Genomic DNA, 24,513 nt, shown 5'->3' on the forward strand with positions numbered 1-24,513 from the left:
CACTCGCATCCTACTGAAAACGCATTGGAGGAGAACATCTAACATTGGAGGAACAACTTCCTCCCCTTAGATATTCTCCCTCCAAGGCTTTTTGAGGACAAAGTGAATGGAGTGGGGCTGGACTGGGGATAGAGAGTTGAGGGTTTGTGCCTGGACTGGGGATAGATGGTTGAGGGTTTGTGCCTGGACTGGGAATAGAGGGCTGATGGTTTGGGTCTGGACTGGAGAGGAGTCCACTGGATCATCTGTCTGTTAGACCGTGAAACTGTTCTGAGACACAGGATGGATGGATGTGTTTCTGACCACGCGGCAGACCCTGGATCCTGTCCACAGACCACACCGATCAGAGTTCTGAGGCCTATTGTCCTCCTCAGTCGAATCTGTGGTGAATTTTGTGGTCTGATGAGGGTTTCAGAGAGAGAGAGAGAAGAAAAAGAGAGAAAGGAAGAAAGAAAGAAACAGAGCACAGTGCACATATACTGTACCAATCTTTCCCAACACGAGATTAACACATTTCCTCTGCTTACTCTCTGGCACAAATTTCACATGGAGCATAAATAAATAGCCATTACCTCTGAAGCAACAAGGCAAGCAGAGGAGGAGAACAAATTCTCTCTGCCTGTTCAAACTCCCACAGTCCCACACATTAGGAACCAATGGCCAGGAAAATAAACCACACAAGGCTTTCAGTTTATTTACTGTGCAGTCCGTGACAAATGGTATCAGAGACGCACTCATTTCCCAAAATATTACCTTTCAAATGTTGTTTACGTGTCGCAAGCCTTCAAGAAAAGCAATCTGGTGGAGGTACCAGCACCGATAGGAACACAGCGTAGGGGAAGGGGGGGGTTGGGGAGGGGGGGAGGGTGACTTCACCAGGTTAAGTGGACAGGAGAGGAGGCTAATGTAGGCTAAATCTACACTATCACCCTTAAGGCAAACTAAACAAACAGGAACATGATCCCCCGATTGTCCCCCTCTTATTTCCCTAATCTCCATCCTGACTCTAGCCCCTACCTACACTCCCCCCACCACCACCCCCCTGCCCACCCCCCATCCACACCAGAACCTATCCCACTCCCCGCCCCATGTATAACAAACATGACCATGTTACTAATGACCTGCAGTGCACAGAGAGAGAGAAGAGATCATTATTGCTGATCTTCTGCCACTTTCACACCATCGGCCATGTTAACCTGTCAGACAGAAACACAACTGTTATTGTAGGGCTGACAGATTGGCTAACACAAGCGAGGGACCACCCAGGCACAATGAACCCTGCCTCCCTCCCTCCCTCCCTCCCTCCTGCTCCCTCGCCCCCTCAACCATCTCACCCGCCAACCACTCTTGTATTGGAGCGGAGAGAGGAGACAACCACAGGGGTGATGCCTTCTCCTTAGCTTAGACTCAGTTACCTCATAGGGGGGTGGAGGGGTGCACATGTGGGGGTTGGGGGTGGAGGGAGGGGGTGCTGGTGGTGGTGTGGGGTGAGGTCACTTTTCTGTGTCGACCATTAATGATGTCAGCTTATCAGACTAAACTGTGGATTGGGTCGGAAATTACCCCAGTGTCATATCCATTGATGGAATGGCGCACAAAATGCTAACACATTTTCGGACGGACGGACGGACGGACGGATGGATGGATGGACAGATATACTCTGATTGGAGTCATCTGAGGGGAGAGAGGGAGGGTTGAGAGAGAGAGAGAGAGAGAGAGAAAGAGAGACAGAGAGAAAAGCTGGCGGCCAGCTTTCAGAGAAAGTCGATCATCATCTCTTCATTCCCATCTGGCGTCTGTCGAAGTAGCTGTCTCCCCGACTGAGACAACATCACAGGTCACGTCAACCGTAGCACAGAGAGCTCATTCTCAATCTAGCCTGTGTGCGTACGGTCGAGAGCTTAGCCCGGGGGAGTCCCTCTTCAAAAGAGACCATCCAGACCTCAATCCAGCCTCCCATTAGACTTAGATGAGTTTCGACGTGCATGGTTGCAATTTTAATAATCTTATTTTACTTTGGGAAAATAACATAGATAGACATCAGAGAGAAAAAATAACCGCATGTCATAAATATTACTGCTACTTAACCAGCCCAGGAGTAATGGCTTCCAAATGTTTAATATTAGATGCAATCATGCCAGAGAAAGTCATTAAACCTTTCTCCTCTTTTTCGGCGAGCTTCGCTGAGACGCCTTGTTCCAAAGAAAACAGCACGAATCTGACGTCAAAACTAAATCTAGTTAGTTTATGAGCATTTTCTTTGACCTTTGCACATCTGTATAGTCTGTGTGTGTAATCGGACAGCCATGATAATTGTTTTGGACTGATAAAGTGTTTTCTCTGACATCATTACCTCATTTGTAATCTCGTGTAGCCGTGCCTCTAAAAGGTCCCTATGGATTTCACCCCCAAAAGACATCTTCCATCATCCAACAACCATGCCATAACTCTGCTAAACCTTACATGGCGGGTGGGGTTCAAACCTGGGTCTCCCACATGGAAGACCCAAGCATCTACCATTAGACCAAGAGGACATTCTCAATGTCTCAAATCACGCTACATATACCTCAATAACTTCATCCTTTCCTCTGTCTGTCTTTCCCAGTTGCAATGTCAGGGACTGTGGTTTACAGGTATGATGATACCCCTCTACAATCAGATAGGTATGATGATACCCCTCTACAATCCCTATCTACAGATAGCAGAACAACCCCAGTCTCCTGGATTCATATTCATAAAGCGTCTGAGAGTAGGAGTACTGATCTAGGATCAGATCCCACCTGTCCATATAATCGTATTCATAATGATTTAAAAGGCCAAAATGATCCTAGATCAGCACCCTGACACGAATACTACGCTTTATGAATATACGCCCAAGATACTGGGGGGGTCAATGGGAAGGTTTCAGGGGAGGCTGGTGGAGGTAGAAAAATCAGAGGACGGGCTCATTGTAATGCATGGAACGGAACAAGGAATGGTATCAAACACCATTCCTCATTCTGTTCCATGCATTACAATGAGCCCGTCCTCTGATTTTTCTACCTCCACCAGCCTCCACTGGAAGGTTTTGATCAGGGGGCTGAGAGGGGCTGCCATGTGTCCGAGGCCCAGCAGGACTTGATGAGGAGTGGGGAAATGGGAGCTGAAACCGTGGGCTTGTGAGTCATCACAGACCCATCACTTCAAACGGCAGAGCGCTCCGGGCCGAGCCGCCAGGAGACTCCAACGCCAGATGACTTAATGAGCAGGAGCAGGAGCAGGAGCAGGTCAGGATGTGGGACCCGGAGACGCTAAATTGCTACCATTCTCTCTCCGCCGTATCTGCCTGCCTGGCTGGCTTACACTGACAAAGTGTGTGTCGTAAGCGTGAAGTGTGTATGGTAAAATGAAACAGGGTGTGTAGTTAGGAGATGATGGTGTGAGCTGATAACAGTTTGGAAGGAATAGCGGCCATTTTACTTCTTGTTGGAACAGAGAAGTGTTTGCTGCAAAATGTGTGTGTTGCAGCTATGATGTCAGTCTCAAGGCTGACTGACAGAAAGAAACTAATTTTTCTCCCTTCTCCCGCTCTCCCTTAAATAGAAAAAGGTTGTTTCAAATACAAAATATCCCTTAAAACACTACTCTGTGTGTGTGTGCGTGGGGGGGGGGGGGGGGGGGGGTTTGGGGGTGGGGGTGGGTGTGGGTGTTTTTCACAATCATGACAAATTAATCAGTTCTATTCCATGAGTGCTACAATGTCATGGTCTGACATGATGGGTGTGTTGTGTTATTCCATGTGTTACCAATTTCAACCTCTTGGTTGTGCTCCAACATTGGGTACTGGAGTTCTTCCTCCCACCCAAACATAAGCTACTGCCAATATGTTTTTATACAAACAGTCTAGGTAACACAATGTAGGCTATTTCTATAGTGAGAATAACAATAAGAAGGCATTTACATTTGTTTGCACATGATTTGGAATCAAGCTGTTGTGATGGTGTAGCCCTGCCTGCGTCTTCTAAAGCCCAGATATAGCCTTCGTACCACGAGGATGTCCTCTTGGTATAACGATTCAAGTCTGTGGTGTCCATGCAACAGGTCCCTACTTCAAACCCCACTGGTCACACATGTATGTACTATACATCAACATACAGGAGATAAGACTGCATATTAAGGTGAAAGAGGAGAGGAAAGCAGATTCATTGAGTGGGAACAGGTGTGGTGAGTTGGCAGGGAGGGGCGCAGCCACAGACAATTGGAAGTTTGTTGATTATTGCAGTTATACTTTCAATAATCAGAACGGACTCTCCTAACTCCACCTTCACTCTCAAACCAAGTAAATGAATGGATATAAGCCTATTTCTATAATACGTCTACTAGTAAGCCCATGGGAAATTGTCCATCTTCAAAAAAAATGCTTTTTATCTTATATCTGATGTGATGCGCGAGTCGAGTACAGGAGGATTAACGTGCAGTTGTGATGATGAAGTTTCTCATATAACGGATATTACAGGACGAATTTCTTATTTCCAACACAGGGTGGCGACACATAAGACCCTAATCAGAGCCAGATGGCTCGTGCAAGCCGCTCACACAAGTTTTGGAAGCGTGCGCTGAGAGCGCGAAGGAAAGCAGTGGGACTCCGCGAGAGGCAGAGAGAGAGAGAGAGAGAGAGAGAGAGAGAGAGAGAGAGAGAGAGAGAGAGAGAGAGAGAGAGAGAGAGTAGTGAGAGGGAGAGAGGAGAACTTCGTGCCCTAAAAGGTTCACATACTGACCAGGAGCAGTCCGATTTATGAACTCGTATTCGCTTTAGCACTGGAGGAAGGAGGACGACGACCGGACACTACACATAAACGTTGTGATTGTTTTCTAATCAACATCTGCACGTGAGCTTACGGTTGTACCGTAGGCTAGTGGATGTAAAGGGGCTTGAATAGAGTCGGAGGAATGTATCCAACCCGGGCAACAGTGACCCACCGTCTCCGGAGATGTCAACTCTACATTCTCCGGGCCATCGTGTTATTACAGGCAATTCTGGGGATGAGCGCGACTGGTAAGAAATTAACTTTTTCTGAAATTAACTTTTTTTTTTTTTTTTTTCGCTCCTGTCCCATCACCCATCTTTGATGTTGGTTTCCATCCGATTATTCCATTTTGAAGTGTATTTTTGTAACTCATTTTCCCTTTGCGTTTCTCAGAAATTGGGACGATTTCAATTGTCTTCAAAATGTCTTGGTTATTGTTTTTGTATTACTCTCTCTATTATTTTCTCGAAAGCATCATGCGTCACTTTTTAACGTGGACATATAGAATTTGTGATTTTTTTCACGGGTGTAACGTACCTACAGTACACCGTTGTTATTACCATACCGATAAATATTTAGGTTATGCAAATGATCTGTGGTTTGAGTTATCTTTGTTTGCTCCAACGCTTTCCAGGTGAGCCAATTTAAACACTGATTTGGTTCTCTTGAAATACAATGGGACTCTTAAGTCATGATGGTGGGGATAACCATCTATCACAGCTGGAAGTCCAGTCCATTGTCTCCTGCGCCTCATTTGCGATTTAAAAGCTAATTCAACAATACACGGACGTTTAGTATGGAAGTCCACTTCGAAAAAACAAACAAAAAAACACCTTTGTTACCTTTGTAAAGACTCACTCCTATATAAATGTAAAGCTTAATTCACTCAAATGAAATAACATTTATCCTGCCATGCTTTCCCAAACGTGCTTGGGTATTCCTGTAAAATAGCCTGCTGGACCGTTCTTTGGTAAAGAGGTAGTTAATATTTCCAAATGTTTACTTTTTTTTATCAAAGCAGTTGATTTCAGGGACATAAAGTTAGTTTTTTTTATGACTGCTAATAGTCTTTCAGTAGTAATCACTGTGGAATACACATTCGCTTCCCCACATTAAAGCTGTTAACGGTTATAAACATCCTCAGACGGACGGTGTAACCTTTATTACGACTCTACCCATAAGAGTCAGGTGCCCAGATGGTGGCTGTTTCCTCTTGTCAAATAGTTTTCATTGTTTTTAGTCAGTCTGAGAGAAAGCTGCTGTTGGACATGGGATTTGAGTGTTTCATTTACCCTCACATGTGAATTTAGTAATGTAATGTCCTTTTATTTTTAACCATTTTGCATTATGATTTATAATCTTCTGGAAAAGGATATTTCAGGGTTTGTTTGGATTACGCAGGCCTCCTCCCTGTTGGTTTGGGATATTATTTACAATGCTGTGTTGGAGCTTTTTGAAGCCTTTTTGCATGTTACTCTCAGAGTCAGGAGCAGGAATGTTAATCCATGATACTTGACTGGATGAGTTATATGTTCTTCAAATGGGATTTTATGATGGAACAGAGAGGGAAAAAAGCGACCCCTCGTAACTATTTCATATCTCAGTTCTGGAAAAGAGGAGTGGAAACAGCGTTCTGCCATGATACAGTCTTACATTTTAATAACAGTCAGGAGGCTATAAATCATCGGGGTGGAACTGCCTCAGCACAGATTTCAGCAAGACAGACTGTTGACACTAAAGGCACTTTACCTCAGAAAAAAAAACTTCACCCTTCAGGCTCTGTCTCTGTGAGCTTGTCATACTGCTCTCCTCTCTAAACTCTCCTCTCTGTGTGTGTCAGAATGCATGGTACACTAACGCAGCCATCAAGTGGTTCATCTTTAAAAGCCCTCGTAGACATTTAGGAATGTGCATAGTACTGTATGTGTGAAACAGATGTAGGGGCGGGGTGTGTGTGTGTGTGTGTGTGTGTGTGTGTTTTGTGACAGTTGAGTTCAGTCCATTTCAATCTAGTCTGGGAAGGAAATAAACGTATACACCATCCATTAATCAGCCCACCAAGTCATAAATCATCCTCTCCGACGCTGTTCTCTTGTTAATTTAAAACAACGGTGTGTAAACCATGTCATGCATTAGTAATTACCTACTTCCCTTCCTTATTATCCCTGTATGTTTGCCAAGTTAAAGTACAGTATATGGCTGTATTACTCAACATTCAACGTTTCGAAGACTAATTGGCTAATTGTTTAATGGCTGGTTGTTTAATTGTCACTTAAATACTGTAGTTTGGACAAGATGTGGTATTGCACAGAACTGATCACTAGGGACAGGATGAAGTAGCATAATAAACCTGAACATATATATGTGTGTGTGTGTATATATATACAGATGTACATGGATGGATTTGAACTTGAGCGCACTTTTGGATTTGTTTCATTTGTTTCTCTTCAATCACTTTCTTTGTGGTTGTCTGTTTAGGTTTGTTGTGTAGCAACTGGGAGCAGAAGCAGCGGATGACTATCATTACCTCCCCTCAGTTGTGTTTCTCAACTCAGAATTACATCATTAAAAACAGTCGTGGCAAAGTGTGTTTCCTCTAGGTCTTTGATACAAGCAATGGCACACATATACGCAGAATGGCAATCAGGAATGTTCCTGCTCACAATGTTATGGGTGGATTTAGCCTAGCACATCACCACTGTAGCTCTTATGAAATCTTAGCTATAAGTATTGGCTTTCCTTTGTTAACCAAAACTGTCAGGAAAACCATTCTCCAACTGAAACTTTGGTTGGGGAGTCAAGGGGATCTGATTCATAGCTGCTAGACACAGCTCACTCACTCATATCCTCACTTGGTCTCTGCTGGAGAGACGTTTGATAATGTTTCTCCCCTACTAACTGAAGCCAAGCATGGAAACCCCTTTCCTGTAATTACTGTCTAGGCCGGCGCTACACTGTGGAGGTGAAGCCATGGTGGAGAGAAAATCTCCTCTGGAGAGGAATTGAGAGTTTTTTTTACCAGAGAATGAAATAGAGAACTGCAGCAAAAGAGCCAAGATTTTAGGCATTATTCCTCTTTCTCAAAGTCATAATGCCGAAAAAATAATAATATTAGTAATAATTATGGAGTATGTCGATGAAAGAATGGCTCTTTGATGATCAAATATTGTGAAGATTTAAGTACTGTAGACTTTACAATTACGAGATATGCATCAATGCACTCATGGGTCCTTTATACAGTCAGCAGAGGAAATGCCATTGTCTTAAAAAGAGATCAGAATTTCACCGCGGCTTATCAAATTACCATTTTCCTCGCCTACTAACTTTTTTTTGCCGACTTAATGTGACGAGACCATGCTACATTTAATTTAACAGGAGTGGGGATGAAACATGGCTTTTTAAATTCAGCTGTAAATGTGTCAGTGTAAATCTGTAAAGCATGTTTGCATTGCATTAAGGACTTAAGAAAGCCCATTGCACGCAGACTGGCAAATCTCTCACCGCCCACAATCAGGCCTTTGTATGTGCCACGCTCCCTGAGAGCTAATAAATACCCAACCTTTATGGGCTTTTCAGCCAAAGATTAATATTTGTTTAAAAAATGAAAATATATGTGCAACTTATCAGTCAACCCAGTGATTTTTTTGCTCCGTCCTGTAGCCTGATTTTTTTTCCCTCAGATGTGACAGCCTTAGATTTCTGTCCATGAATGAAGAAGCCTTTTATGCATTCATAATTTCCCCTCGTATGTCTATTTAGGAACGTTTCACTCTTAACTGCTTCCCCAGAGCCAGGGCTGCAGCCGTGCTGATAGGCTAGTGTTGAACCACACGTTGGTCAGGCGTGTCTGACAGACGGTCAGAGGAGAGGGAGCTGCTCTCTCTCTCTCTCTCTCCTCTCCCTCTCTCTCTCTCTCTCTCTCTCTCTCTCTCCCTCTCCCTCTCCCTCTCACCACTGTGCATGACATCAATCCTTTGGATGGGGATGCCTTGGCACTGCAATACTCTGGCTGCTAAGCTAAAATCATCCAACAATCACTCCCTCTGGCTCACACACACACACACACACACACACACACACACACACACATACACACACACACACACACACACACACACACACACACACACACCACCTCTGCTCTATCTATCCCTACTGTCCCCCTCCCCCTTCATCACAATCTGGTGTACCTGGCTCACGTTGGGAGTATTGGGTTTGGCCGCAGAGCTGCAGTTGGCGGCTGTTATCAGAGTTGACTGGCAGGCCGTCTTGGCTTCCGTGTGTGTGTTTACTCACGGCGTTCTGAATGAGAGGAAAGAGGCAGAAAGGAATGGATGTTCAGCGCTTTGGCCTTCCCAGACTGGCTTCTGTTCTCTCTCTCTCAACCTGGTTCCTCCCTTCGCTGGAACTCCATCGGACCATCAGTTTCAGCCTAGGAAGGAGAAGAGATGATTTCAATCGTATCACTTGATGTTGATATTAATGAGCCCTTTAACATTTTACACAGTTTAATCTTGTTTTTGGCCTTGCCTTTGATCATGGTGATCTCGTTGAAAGTCTAATGAAACTATGCTATGAAATGGCTATCTACTATACACTCTCTCTCTCTCTTTCTTTCTCTCTTGCTCCCTCTCTCCTTTCTTTCTCTCTCTCTCTTTCTCTCTCTCTCTCTCTCCTCCTCCTCCCTCTTTCTCTCTGCTTGTAATGAGGTAGCCCTCTCCCCTACAGGTGGCTCTGATGGGGAAAGCGTCTGCCTGACTAACTTCCCATGTGCTTGAGTGTTAGAACAGGGTAGAAATTAAATTTTACGGCCATCTAATGATTTGTGTTTCTGTACAGAGAAATGTTAACTCAACTCTTTCCTCATTACCACACCGTCTGAGTGTGTGTGTGTGTGTGTCTGTGTCTATGTCTGCGTGTGTGTGTGTATGGTGAGAGGCTGGGAGCCGAATCTGCTTCCCCTCCATATTAAGCTGTTCTCAACCTATTTAGCCGTGTTTGTTTAACATCCAGAAGTACGTTTGACTCTCGTGTTCCTTATTGGTTAGTAATTACTATCAGTAGCCATAGAAACTTAAATCCTGTTGTAGTCTGAAGGGTTAGGAATTCTTCTCCCTTTGAAGATTAGTTCCTTTAAAGAGGTTTAGGTTCTAAGCCGGTGGTTTAACAAGCCGACTTTAGCCACCGACTGCAACTGCGTATGTTGGGGCTATGAGAGTCATAACCGGATTGTAAAAGTCGAGGCCCTTTGTCATCGCATTGTTTTGTAAGGGTAATTGAGTGCTGCTTCTGTGCATCAAAAGAGCTTGCATCATAACTCATCTTCCTCTTGGGGGAGGGGGGCGTCTGAAAGGGGCTCATGTCATTCTGGGGGGGGGGGGGGATGTTTCCTCTCTCATGCGAACTCTTACTTCATCAAAACTGAGCGTTGTTGGTTTGCATTGTTTGCTGAGTTATGAAGCGGTTGTAGAATCATGGGGGAAAAAGGCGATAGATCTTGTTTTTCTTGAAGAGGAAAAATAGGCTATTTCTCTCCTATTCCATTCCTCTCTCTGCTGTTTTCCCTCCATCACCATGTTCCCCCCCCCCTCTCTCTCCTGCAAATGAACTCAGTCAGTAGTCTCTGTATGTAAAGGCCGCTGGGGATTAGGGCTTGCACAGAGGCTCCTGCCAGTTCAACAGAGCCACCATGCCGCAGTCTAACACGAAACAAGACACAGTCTGTTTGTTTAGGCTCAGCCTTTGTCCAATTGTTCCCAGCAGTGGCTGACAATTAGAGAGCGGCCTCTGTTTGCCTTGGCCCTCCATTCAGGGACAATAGGCTGGGCTGGGTTGGGCTGGTACTGGGCAAGGCTTGGCTGGGCTGGTACTGGGCTGGGTTGGGCTGGGCTGGGCTAGGCTGGGCTGAGCTGGTATTGGGCTAGGCTGGGTTGGGCTGGGCTAGTACTGGGCTGGTGCTGGGTTGGACTGGTACTGGGCTGGGTTGGGCTGGTACTGGGCTAGGCCGGGCTGGTACTGGACTGGGCTGCGTTGGGCTGGGTTGGGCTGGGCTGGTACTGGGCTAGGCTGCGCTGGTACTGGGCTAGGCTGGGCTGGGCTGGGCTGGGCTGGGCTGGTACTCTGACCCTGCCTGTTTCTATGTAGCTGAGTCCTGTGAGAGGCTGCAGCCATTCGAAAGAAAGGTGCTACCTAGAACCATAAAAGGTTCTTTCGACTGTCCGAACAGGGAAGGTAGAGTGTAGAGCAGGGGAGGGAGAGGCCCACCCTGCCATCCTCAGGAACAACCTCCCTCACTCCCTTTAAATTCGACTCTCTCTCTCTTTCTGCTATCATTCTATCCATCACCCCCCTCTCTGTTTCTCTCCTATCCTGTTGTCTTCACAGCTTCTTCTCCTCATTGCACCCCTCTTTTCTGTCCTCCGTTTCTCTGTTTGATCTCTGCACCACTTCTCCCTCTCTCTGTTTGACGCAAGTGTTCACTCTTTTTCTCTCTTTCTCTCTCTCTCTCTCTCTCTCCCGCCCTCTCTTCCTCCCTCTCTCAAACTTTCTCTCTGTGGTGGTGAGAGGCGATGACTCTGTGACCACGCTGACCGAGGAATCCAGAAGTAAAAGGCTTAGTTGGGCTAATTCTGAGTGATCAGTAGCCAAGCGCCCAGCCGCGGCCCATGAGGACTGTGCCCAAGTATGTGCCGACAGAGGGGAACCGATGCCCACGTGTGGTGGCTGGGAGGCTGGGACTGGGACTGGGACTGGGACTGGGACTGGGGCGGGGGTTGGGAGACTGGGACTGGGACTGGGACTGGGACTGGGGCGGGGGCTGGGGCTGGGAGACTGGGACTGGGGCGGGGGCTGGGAGACTGGGACTGGGGTGGGGGCTGGGAGACTGGGGCTGGGGCTCGGAGACTGGGGCTGGGGCTGGGGCTCGGGCTCGGAGGCTGGGACCCAGACCTCCTAACAAACATGGTCCCAGGGCTCCTCTGCACTCCTCTACAACCTCTCAAACCTGGGAAAGACATTCCACCCACCTCAACGTCTCCAGCATATCCATACAGACACTACAAAGGAGGGGAGCCACTTACTGTAGAGGCCCAGTGGCTTGATGTGCTCACCAGTAGCCTTTTTGAAGAGGAGCTCTGATTTCTCCATTTGCCGGCCCATTGTCGACGGGCAGGTTTTTTACTACTGAAGACCAGGGCCACTTAGAGCACTACCGACTGGATGTGTTAACCAGAAACCACAAGTCTCTTTGAAGGAGGGCTATGGCTGTTGTTTGATGTCTCTGTGTTTGTGGGCTAGGTGGAATGTGGCGGAATGGTAATGGAAGGGGATGGAATAATAATAGAATGGGATTCGGTTTTTGTGCTCGGTGCTGCTGGATATTGAATAGAGATTCAGCCACAGCCTGAGTATCAAACACATCCTCTACGTCTGCACTGTCTGAGAGTGTGTGTGTGTGTGTGTGTGTGAACGTGTGTGTGTGTAGCAGACCACGGCATGAATACACACTACAGTTCAGTGAAGCTCTCTCTTCCCCATACGGGCGAAGGATGGTAACAGGGCCCCGCTCATGTGGGGAAACTCTGTGTTGACCCGCGGCGGAAAGGAATCTCGACGAGGGGCGCTTTTGACCAGGAATTCCTACATTTATTCTGCGGGATACGGAATGCCGCTTGGCCCCGCGGAATCTCTCAGAGGTGGACAGAAATGTGAGGGAGTGTTGAGGGGAAAATTGAGTTTACCCGTATGAGCGGGCTTTTTCATATTTCCACTTTAACAGTTATTTCATTTCCCTTTGGATGTTTATCAAGCCTGGCACCGAGGTTGTTTCGGGGGGGGGGGACGTTGGAGCGGGTCCAAACTCAAGTTCACTTAGTGGTGCCGCTGTACTGGGGCTTCTCTCGGAGAGAGCATCGATTTCAGCAGGGCCGGAAATGAAACTGCATCGCCCTGTGACTTTCTGAGAGACGTGAGGAGAGGGAGAGGGAAGGAGGGGCAGAGGTTCAAAAAAGGCTGAGAGAGAGAGAGAGAGAGAGAGAGAGAGAGAGAGTCTCACAGGAGTTAATGTGTTCTGTCCCACTGGTTTCAGCCAACTGTTTAATAGTTTAACTATGCATGAGAGAGAATGGGGGGATGAGTGAGCCAGTGAAAGGAAGAGGAGAAGCAGTGAAAGTGTGTTATTGTGTGACCATGTCTGCATAGAAGCAGCTGACTGACAGTGGGCTTAAAACAACCTTACAGCGGTCATGTCAATCAAAGTCCTGACAGGGAGAGGGAGGGAGGGAGAGAGAGAGAGAGAGAGAGAGAACGGAATGGAGGGGTGATGTTATGGTGGGGGGGCTTCTGTCTCTGACAACTCCCACCCCATCAAAAGTCAATGATCTCCTCTTCAGAGGCCATAAGAGGCTTATACCTGTGTGATTCCAGAGGCTGTTTGTTTAACCTCTGTGCGGCTGCGTCACTAAGCTGTCCCTACAACAGGTCTTTATCTCTACATCACAGTAATGCAGTACATTCACATTCACATACATTCACCAGAATAAGGGGGACATTTGAATGACTACCCGGATACAACGAAACAATATCCTAATTCACTGGTTCTCAACCATTTTGGCTCACAACCCCAATTTTAGAAATCATCTCACACCCCCACATGGGGTCCTGACCCCAAGGTTGAGAATTACCAAACTGACGAAGACCAGGGGTCAGTTTTCCGAAAGCTTCTCAGCTAAAGTAGTACTTTATCTCTTTTGAAAATCCAGGCCCTGCCTCTCCTAGACCAGAAAAGTTCTTCATTTCACAAATGTTGTTCTTTCATGAACAGAAGCTCAGATCAGGAACTCCACTGGCCCCGTTCGCTAGCCTACGCATCTTCCATTGCATCAGAATAGGAGCCCAGATTAGTTATTGAACTTTTTTAGTGAGATGAACAGTTGTTTATATGCCAACATGTCAGTTGTATAATGATGTTTTGTAATAGGGCTGTCTGGGAGACACGCAACCTCGGGGGAGAAACCCTTCCCTGTTCTGGTCATTGCACATTATTATTGCTGACATGCACCGTTGGGCCGCTGATTTGGAATGGCTGCCTTGCCTGCCTGCCTGCCTGCCTGCCTGCCTGCCTGCCTGCCTGCCTGCCTGCCTGCCTGCCCGGCGCACACTGGCTGGCCGTGATTCACGGGTGTTTGAGCGCAAGTTCAAACAGTGAGCCAATCAAGACAAGCCCCGCTGTTTTTGTTTGCGTTCCGTCGGCGCCGTTACTGAAACCTGTGTGAGAACTTGGCGGTCCTGGGCTGGGCCGGGCCGGACCAGGCCTGTCAGTATATCTAGTTCTGTTTCCCATCCGTCGAAAAAATTCTTTTGTAATTATTTCTGTTATCATATGTGTTTTTAGTGTTGATTTCCTGCGTTGTGTTGGGTTGGGTCCTGTCCTGGGGGTTGTCTTGGCTGTGTTCTGGTCCCTGGCCAGAGACACACAGCTCAGCTCTGACCCCCTGTCCTTTGAATGCAGTCTGGCTTTTATTAGTCAAATTAACTCAAACCTGATTTAGCAGATTATGTTTATAGAAGCCTAGGTCTGAATGTACATGCATGTTGTCCTGTGTGAGTTTATTCCTGTGTGTACTGTGTGTATTGTTTTGTTGCGTGTGTGTGTGTGAGTGTGTGTGTGTGTGTGTGTGTGTGTTTGTGTGTGCATACTGTACTGGCCTCTGCCTCCTTAAACACATTACAAAGCAATCACAGGCTCCATCTCATTGCTTAAACCCTCTTGACATACATACCCCCCCCCCCCCCACACACACACACACACTCAAACACAAGCCCTACTCCATTGAAGATTCAGTTAATTGATGATTGCCATGTGACCAGAGAGATTTATCGTGACTCCAATTAATTAGACTCAGAGTTAATGGTGCCTGAATGACCTTACTTAATAGTCCTTACTTAACAGTCCTTAGTTAAACTACTCACTCTCTGGTTCTCAGTCAATTAGCCTACAGCCTCTCTCTGGTCCTCAGTTGGCCTACAGCCTCTCTCTGGTCCTCAGTTAGCCTACAGCCTCTCTCTGGTCCTCAGCCTACAGCCTCTCTCTGGTCCTCAGCCTACAGCCTCTCTCTGGTCCTCAGTTAGCTGCAGCCTCTCTCTGGTCCTCAGTTGTCCTACAGCCTCTCTCTGGTCCTCAGTTGGCCTACAGCCTCTCTCTGGTCCTCAGTTAGCTACAGCCTCTCTCTGGTCCTCAGCCTACAGCCTCTCTCTGGTCCTCAGTTAGCTGCAGCCTCTCTCTGGTCCTCAGTTAGCCTACAGCCTCTCTCTGGTCCTCAGTTAGCTACAGCCTCTCTCTGGTCCTCAGTTAGCCTACAGCCTCTCTCTGGTCCTCAGTTAGCTACAGCCTCTCTCTGGTCCTCAGTTAGCTACAGCCTCTCTCTGGTCCTCAGTTAGCTACAGCCTCTCTCTGGTCCTCAGTTGTTCTACAGCCTCTCTCTGGTCCTCAGCCTACAGCCTCTCTCTGGTCCTCAGTGAGCTACAGCCTCTCTCTGGTCCTCAGTTAGCTACAGCCTCTCTCTGGTCCTCAGTTAGCCTACAGCCTCTCTCTGGTCCTCAGCCTACAGCCTCTCTCTGGTCCTCAGCCTACAGCCTCTCTCTGGTCCTCAGTTAAGCTACAGCCTCTCTCTGGTCCTCAGCCTACAGCCTCTCTCTGGTCCTCAGTTAAGCTACAGCCTCTCTCTGGTCCTCAGTTGGCTACAGCCTCTCTCTGGTCCTCAGCCTACAGCCTCTCTCTGGTCCTCAGTTGGCTACAGCCTCTCTCTACAAGCCCACAGTCAGATCAACCATTGTTTGATAAGAACTATGTTGAGCTGACACTGTATACTGGAAAGTTTTTTTTTTTATCACAACTTTGTGATGTTTCTGCGTTATTGTTTATGTTTCATCGTCTGGTTTAATGTGTAGAAAAGAAGAAACCATAACAGGCAGCAACTGTGAGAGGGAGTTTGTAAAAATGTGTATATAAAGTTTCCTCACCTCCTCATTCGAGAAGTCAAACCACATCATCGATTACAGCGCTATACAATAATTGTTATACTTTTTTTGATTACATTGCCGTCAACGCGCTGGTATTTTTGCTCCGTGCCTCTCTGTTAAAACAACAGTTTTTTTGCGGAGAGGTGGAGGGAAGAAACATGGCAGGGCTTTACACGGCGTTCCGTGTCGCGGAGGTGGTCTTGGAAAGCCACCAAGATGGCCTGGGTGCTGTGTAATATGAAAGCAATTAGCAGCGGTTTTACGGAGTGCAGAGCTATGTGGAATAACAAAAGAGAGCGGAGGTCTTCTGGGTGGATGTGAGGGCCGGGAATGCAGCCTCGACCTCCGTCTACCTACAGCAAGGGGAGGCCGGCGGAGGTAGAAATTGGGGGCTCATTGTAATGCATGGAACGGACCGAGGAATGGTATCCAACACACGTGTGAGTGTGAGTTATTACCGTTCCTCGTTCAGTTCCATGCATTACAATGAGCCCCGTCCTCCGATTTCTACCCCCACTAGCCTCCCTTGATCTACAGATAAACAGCAGAGCCGGACCCTGCCCACCTACAGGCCTCTTTGATGTCTACACACTGTTTATCTTACCTGAGGCTGATTACAATGAGTCACTAGACCATATGTATCTTGCTTTCTCATACATACATACATACACACATACACACATACATACATACATACATACATACATACATACATACATACATACATACATACGGTATGTGCATGCATACTGTACAGTCACACATGTGCATGAATGTAACACCCCATCACACATACACACTTATGTGTTCCTCTGTGTGTGTGTGTGTGTGTGTGTGTGTGTGTGTGTGTGTGTGTGTGTGTGTACACTCTAGGAGAGGGTGTGTGCCCCCTGTCACATCTGGAAGACTGTTGGTTTTTTAATAGCCTGGTAAATGAGGGTGAAAATATTACCAGCTGTTCTCAACCTCACCTGGGCTGGAGCACTGCTACAAGCTCCTTCACTTTCTCTCTCTCTTCCTCTGCTCTCTCCTCCCTCCCTCTCTTCTTTTTCTACCACTTCCTCGCTCTCCTTCCCCTCACTTTCCCTATTCCTCCACCTTATTATTTTTCTCTCTCTCTCTCTGTCCACCTCTCTTCATCCGCTCTCTCTCTCTCTCTCTCTCTCTTTCCACCTCTCTTCATCCGCTCTCTCTCTCTCTCTCTCTCTCTCTCTGTCCACCTCTCGTCGTCCATATTCTCTCTCTCTCTCTCTCTGCTCCTGTAATTGATTGTCCACCATGTTTCCCAGCCACGAAGCCAAGCAGGGCTGTAGTGAGTAAACACACAGTCCGCCCCTGCTGTGCACACTGTACCTGGCCTTGTCTCCTTTCACCCCAACACAACACCACCACCCCACTCGATTAGCCTGCCAAGCTCAACTCCCTTCGTTGGGGGGGGGTGGGGGGTGGGGGGTTTCTCTCCCTCCACGAATCTGGCCTTTTTCTCTGAAAAATAATCTGAAGAATAGCGTGGAGTCAGAAAGAGATAAAGATAACAAGGCAGAATAGTTTGGCAGGGGCCAGGCCTGCTGCAGCAGAGCCGTTTCCTCAGAAGGTAAAGTCATTTTCACCTCTCCCCTCCCTGGGAAGCCCAGCCAAAAGCAACCCCCCAACAGCATATTTCAGCTGTCTTCAGAGACCCGAGGAGATATCAGTCTGCAGAGCTGAAAAGCAGCTTTTGTCTCTTGTCTCCACCCGCGGAGGCCCTGGTGGTATCAGCCTATCATAAACTAAAAGCAGAACTGGAAAACACAGGATAGCACTAAAGGAAAGGCAAGAAATGCATAGTGCAAAGTAAACATGATAAAACGATTAGATGCAAACGCAACACGGCAGATATGTCAGGAGCAGCAAATCTGCCTTTGAAAGTTGGCCCGAGTTCAAACACTAACACTAATAGGTTGGCCACATCCAGCTCTTTGTGTGGATAGCAGTAACCTTGACTTGTCACTGTGGTAAACTATATGGTGTGTGTGTGTGTGTGTGTGTGTGTGTGTGTGTGTGTGTAGAGGTGATTATAGCCGAGTGTGTGTGTCGAGGTGATTATAGCCGTGTGTGTCTGTGTGTGTCGAGGTGATTATAGCCATGTCTGTCTGTCTGTGTGTGTGTGTGTGTCTGTGTGTGTGTGGTGTGTGTACGCGTGTGTGTGTTTAATGGGAGGTACGGTACTGTTCTTGCTGAGCTGAGGTGTGTTTTCCAACAGGCCATTAATGTGTCTCCATTCCCCTCTCTTTTATGGTGGAGTCAGCAGCCAGGAGCGTACCCCTGCACCCCTCTGTAGGAACCCCATCCTCTCCCGTCATCACCCCTCAATCTCCCCTCTCTGCCTCCTATAAATAACCTCAGGGTGATGGTAGGACCACTCTCACAGCCTTCCATCTGTCTCTGCTTCCCTGCAGGGAAACTTTCATTTTCCATACCACCTTTTCCCCCTTCTTTCCATTTCGATCTTTTTCTCTGTCTTTACGATACTCTCCCAAATTTCCTCTTTCCCCCCTTTCACCTTTTCTTTTCTCTCTCTCCATTCACTCTCTCTCTCTCTCTTTCTCCTCTGCACAGAGCACCTTAGTGGGAGGGAGTTATTTTAGGAACCCCGTCTATCAAAGCAGGGATCAGGGGGGAGATTTCGGAGGCTTTCCGCCTTTTCCTCTCGCCCTGGGATGCAGGATCTCAGCGTTTCACACCGATTGGCCGGTGGATAAACAACCGAGTTTCGACCAGCCTTGCCCACACCCTGGGAGTACCGCCTGTCCAGCAAACCTGTCTACTAGTAACCACCTCTACATCATCAAGGCCTTTAGAGAGTGGCAGAGAACTATGCAGTTCTAGTTCTGGCAAATCTCAGGATTTAATGTTGGAATCTTTCTAAAACTATAAATATGGATTATTTCATAGTACTTAAGGTTACTGTACTGTTACAAGTTGAAAGCTGAAAGTAGCGAAACAGTCACAGAGCATTGTTAACTCCAACCAACTCTTCATAGCAACGCTGTTGCTATTCCTGGATTCCCACGCTTCATTACCATGGTTCATTACCGCAGCCCTGACTGATGGTTTCCCCTCAGGTGACAGGACTTTATGACACAGAAATGTGGTATTTGTTTAAACAGTGTTCTTCTAACTTAGCACCTAGTCTTAGACACGGCTTATGGCCAACTATACGACGGCGTTCGTATTGATGTTTTCTTTGGGGTGTTTTCAAGGAAAGAGAAGAGAGATTCACAGAACATTAAAAGCAGCTGGAGCACTAGAGTTGGTCAATGATGCAAGAAGATGGAGGGAGAGGGAGAGGGAGGGAGAGAGAGAGAGAGAGAGAGAGAGAGAGAGAGAAACGAAGGAGAGTAAGCTAAGGGAACAGTGAGCGATGGATGAAATGAGTCTTTAATAGCCACACTTGAGACAGACGGAGACAGACTGAGAAAGAGAGATAGATAGAGGGAGAGAAAGAGAGAGAGAGAGAGAGGCCTGTGGGGACCATCTTAAAGTGTCTGCACATTGTCCTCCTTAGACACCATATTAAACAAACCCAGTCAGGAGAAGAACCACACACAGTTCAGGGACAACCACCGGGCCACTGGGCCGCCCCAAAGAGAGGCCACTAACTGGGGCAGGGTCACAGGGGGGCGTGCCATATGCAGGTGAGGGCAATCAAAGATATGGGTCAGTGAACACTTCAGCTGTGGCCCATGGATGAAGAGAGAGGACAGGGGGCCCGGGGAGAGGGTAAAGAGGGGCAAAGGGAAAGGGGGATGAGGGGAAGAGAGCGAGGGGCCAGGCTTTCATGAGGCGTGGGGAAAGGAGGGTGCATGCCTGCAGAGGGTCCTGAATAGAGGAGCCCCATGTCCTCTTTAATGTGATGTGAGTCACTCTTGACCTAACAGAGGCCCTTGATTGGCATAGCGACCAATTGGGCTGTGTGTGTGTGTGTGTGTGCGTGCGTGTGTGTGTGTGTGTATGTGTTCAGTTTACTTTACTCAGTTCAGTTGAGTTTACTTTATTGTCGCAGATGGGAAACTTGGCTTGCAGTCAGGAGTCACAATTAAAAACATACGATTTACAAATATACAAATACAATACAACATTACGCAGAACAGAACAGTCATGTGGGACAATCAATGATATAAAGTGTGTATGTGTGTGTACAGTATGTGTGTGCGTGTGTATGTTGTGTGTGTGTTTTTGCACTCCAGTGTGTGTGTATGCGTGCGTGTGTGTGTGTGTGTGTGTGTGTGTGTGTGTGTGTGCACTCCATGTGTGTGTATATGATTCTGAGCATGTTAACCAGTGTGTGATGGGGAGAAGTGGTGTGAAATGAATGAGGATGGTGGCTGTGTGAGTGTTGTCTGGAGGCTGGGTGGATTGTGGAGCCCCAGGCCTGGCTCCAGGTTCCTCAGTCGTCCTGCTGTTTGGGAATCGGAGGGGCAGAGGCCCCCCGAGCCTGCGGGACGCCCCATCTATGAATGAGGGGAGGATGGGGAGGGGAGAGGGCTGAAAGAGGCAGCTCAAGCAGAAAGCATGAGAGGGGTTAAGTGGAGGCAGGTGGTGTTCAATGACAAACCTTACACCCCTCCTGCCCCCCCTCCCCCCTCCTCGCTACTCCACCCCAGACTACCTCACCCCTGCAGAGAGGGTCAGAAGACACCAGCTATCTGTCACAAGCTCTTCAATGACACCTGTCAGTCAATCTCCTCTCTCTCCTCTCTCTCTCTCTCTCTCTCTCTCTCTCTCTCTCTCTCTCTCTCTCTCTCTCCCTAATAAGCCTTTTTCTTGCCTTGCAGAGGGTTGACTCACTCTTTCTCAAGTGTGTGTTTTCCTCGTTGGAGGACCACCTGGATGCGTGATTTACAGTGGGAAGCTTGTCGAGTGTTATGTTTAGCAGATGGAAGCCTCCCCCCCTCCCCGCTTCTCCTCCAGCTGTGAAATTAATTTAGATGAGATGGAGGTGAAAAGATATGGCTTCAATATATCTATCTCTCTTCTTTTTTTTTCTTTTTTTTTACCAAACTCTAGCCATACATGGAGACAGGAGATTCCAGAAGTGACGGAACTAACCTCTAAATATAAACAGTTGAAGTCTGAAGTTTACACACACCTTAGCCAAATACATTTAAACTCAGTTTTTCACAATTCCTGACCATTTAATCAGAGTAAACATTCCCTGTCTTAGGTCAGTTACGATCACTACTTTATTTTAAGAATGTGAAATGTCAGAACTTGTGAAACTGAGTCAGGTTTGTAGGCCTCCTTGCTCACACACGCTTTTTCAGTTCTGCCCACAAGTTTTCTATAAGATTGAGGTCAGGGCTTTGTGATGGCCACTCCAATACATTGACTTTGCTTTCCTTAAGCCATTTTGCCACAACTTTGGAAGTATGCTTCGGGGTCATTGTCCATTTGGAAGACCCATTTGCGACCAAGCTTTAACTTCCTGGCTGATGTCTTTCAATATATCCACATCATTTTCCTTCCTCATGATGCCATCTATGTTGTGAAGTGCACCAGTCCCTCCTGCAGCAAAGCACCCCCACAATATGATGCTGCCACCCCCGTGCTTCACGGTTGGGATGGTGTTCTTCAGCTTACAAGCCTCCCCCTTTTTCCTCCAAATATAACGATGGTCATTATGACCAAACAGTTACATTTTTGTTTCATCAGACCAGAGGACATTTCTCCAAAAAGTAAGATGTGCAGTAGCAAACCGTAGTCTGGCTTTTTTTATGCCGGTTTTGGAGCAGTGGCTTCTTCCTTGCTGAGCGGCCTTTCAGGTTATGTCGATATAGGACTCGTTTTACTGTGGATATTGATACTTTTGTACCTGTTTCCTCCAGCATCTTCACAAGGTCCTTTGCTGTTGTTCTGGGATTGATTTTCACTTTTCGCACCAAAGTACGTTCATCTCTAGGAGACAGAATGCGTCTCCTTCCTGAGCAGTATGACGGCTGCGTGGTCCCATGGTGTTTATACTTGCGTACTATTGTTTGTACAGATGAACAGTGGTACCTTCAGGCGTTTGGAAATTGCTCCCAAGGATGAACCAGACTTGTGGAGGCCCACCATTTTTTTTCTGAGGTCTTGGCTGATTTCTTTTGATTTTCCCATGATGTCAAGCAAAGAGACACAGAGATTGAAGGTAGGCCCTAAAATACATCCACAGGTACACCTCCAATTGACTCAAATGATATCAATTAGCCTATCAGAAGCTTCTAAAGCCATGACATCATTTTCTGGAATTTTCCAAGCTGTTTAAAGGCACAGTCAACTTAATGTATGTATACTTCTGACCCACTAGAATTGTGATATAGTGAAATAATCTGTCTGTAAAAAATTACTTGTGTCATGCACATAGTAGATGTCCTAACCGTCTTGCCAAAACTATAGTTTGTTAACATGAAATCTGTGGAGTGGTTAAAAAATGAGTTTTAATGACTTCAACCTAAGTGTATGTAAACTTCCGTCTTCAACTGTATGCCATCCTGACAGTGACAGTGGTATATGTGTCTACATGCATCCCATATCTAAAGGTGGTGGACTCTGCCTGGAAAAAAGCCCTGACAGAATCCGATGTCTTTCACTGTTCTGTCCATCACCGTCTATCTCTGCCATACCTGTCAGTCAATCAGTCAGTCAGCCAGCCAGTCAGTCAGCCAGCCAGCCAGTCAGCCAGTCAGCCAGTCAGTCAGTCAGTCAGTCAGTCAGCCACAGCCAACCCTGCAGAGTTAGGATAACATTATTGCGATCCCTAACTGTCTCTGGACAAGCATTTCAGAGGGCCGCTTTGTAACGAGACCAGTTTCTTTTCATTTTTTCCTTCTCTCTCATGATCGACTCACAAAGCTCCTTTTGTGAGGCCGCTCTGCATGTGTGTGAGTCAGTGTGTGTGTGTGTGTGTGTGTGTGTGTCAGTGTGCACACTGCTGGAATGCCAGAGCCTCCTTGACTGACAGGTGCATATCTGCTCCTCTGTGAAGCCGCGCTGCATGAGTGCCCAGTGGGGACTGGGGAGGATGATGGACTGGTCTCCAAAGGGTTGCTGATTCAAGTCCCTGGTGGACCCGTTTTACTGTTGAGTCCTCAAACCTGCCTTGTCTTTCTCCAACATCAATACATACATGAGAGTCAGTGTATGAGAGTGTGTGTGTGTGTGTATGAGAGTGTGTGTGTGGTGAAGCCTGAAGAACCACAGAGCCACCAGAGGACGCAGGGTTATTACTTATTGTTCCACAGCATGGTGCAGTTTGGACGAGAATTCTGGGACAGAGGTGTGTGTGTGCGTGTGTGTGTGTGTGTGTGTCTGTGTGTGTGTCTGTGTGTGTGCGTGTGTGTGTGTGTGTGTGTCTGTGTGTGTGTGTGTGTGCGTGTGTGTGTGTCTGTGTCTGTGTCTGTGTCTGTGTGTGTTGTCATGGCACATTGAAATCCCCCCTACTGACCTGAGACGAGAGACCGATAAATGGAGTCAGTAGGAGGACGCGTGCACACGCACACACACACACACTCTCATACACACACACACTCACACACATACACACACACACACACACACACACACACACACACACACACTCAGCACCTTCATGTTATCTGGGGCTGCAGGGCCCACATAAGTCTCCTCTTTACAGCACAGACGACCACAGATAAAGACAGACCCAAAATAGAATCCTCAAGAGCCGTCTCAACCAGCTCTGCTAACAAGAGCCGTCTCAACCAGCTCTGCTAACAAGAGCCTCCTCAACCAGCTCTGCTAACAAGAGCCGTCTCTACCAGCTCTGCTAACAAGAGCCTCCTCAACCAGCTCTGCTAACAAGAGCCTTCTCAACCAGCTCTGCTAACAAGAGCCTCCTCAACCAGCTCTGCTAACAAGAGCCTTCTCAACCAGCTCTGCTAACAAGAGCCTTCTCTACCAGCTCTGCTAACAAGAGCCTTCTCTACCAGCTCTGCTAACAAGAGCCTTCTCAACCAGCTCTGCTAACAGGAGTCTTCTCAACCAACTCTGCTAACAGGTTCTGTAGGAAAATAAGGTTTTCTTATGGACTACGAGACCCATAACCCCATTCTGTGTGACCAGGATGTTTCAATAGTGTAAATGTGAACGGTCGGGCCTATGTGTATCTATCCCAAGACGAGGCTAAAGCGACTGAATATTCCAACATCACTTCTGAGCAACAGGTAGCTAATGTCTCTGAAGGGTTAACTCGTGGGGTTTGTGGACAGCGGTTTAAAAGATGATAGATGTGTGTGTGTGTGTGTGTGTGTGGGTGGGTGTTATCTCTGAGATGTAAAGCGTCCTGGTTTTCATTAGCCGAGGCAGGCTGGAGGAGACTAAATGGAATCCTTTCTGGATCGTTCAGTCACTCAGACAGGCACACTCTCTACCCACCCCCCCCCCCCCCACCCCCCCTCTCTCTCTCTCTCTCCCCCCTCCCTCCCTCTCTCTCTCCCAGCTGTCCTCTGAACACTGAAACACCAGAAATCAGACAAGATGATAAGAAGGCCGCCACGGCTGCCCGGCTTCCTGGCAGAACCTGTGTGTGTGTGTGTGTGTGTGTGTGTGTGTGTGTGTGTGTGTGTGTGTGTGTGTGTGTGTGTGTGTGTGTGTGCCTGTGTGCCTGTGTGTGTGTGCCCGTGTGCCTGTGTGTGTGTGCCTGTGTGCCCGTGTGTGTGCCTGTGTGCCC

The 24,513-nt window shown here is 47.4% G+C and overlaps 1 protein-coding gene across 1 annotated transcript in view; it reads left to right on the forward strand.

Annotated features, from left to right (window-relative positions):
* Positions 1-4,929: 4,929 nt before the first annotated feature.
* The window catches only part of ror1 (receptor tyrosine kinase-like orphan receptor 1), a gene marked incomplete at both ends in the record, with an annotated part of 101,537 nt that continues 81,953 nt past the window's right edge, over positions 4,930-24,513 (forward strand). Inside the window, one exon of the mRNA XM_083672349.1 lies at positions 4,930-5,035. Coding sequence (XP_083528475.1) covers positions 4,930-5,035 — 106 coding nt within the window. The remainder of the gene's footprint in view (positions 5,036-24,513) is intronic.

The sequence above is a fragment of the Argentina silus genome (genome assembly GCF_951799395.1).
Source record: "Argentina silus genome assembly, chromosome: 6".
NCBI lineage: Eukaryota > Metazoa > Chordata > Actinopteri > Argentiniformes > Argentinidae > Argentina > Argentina silus.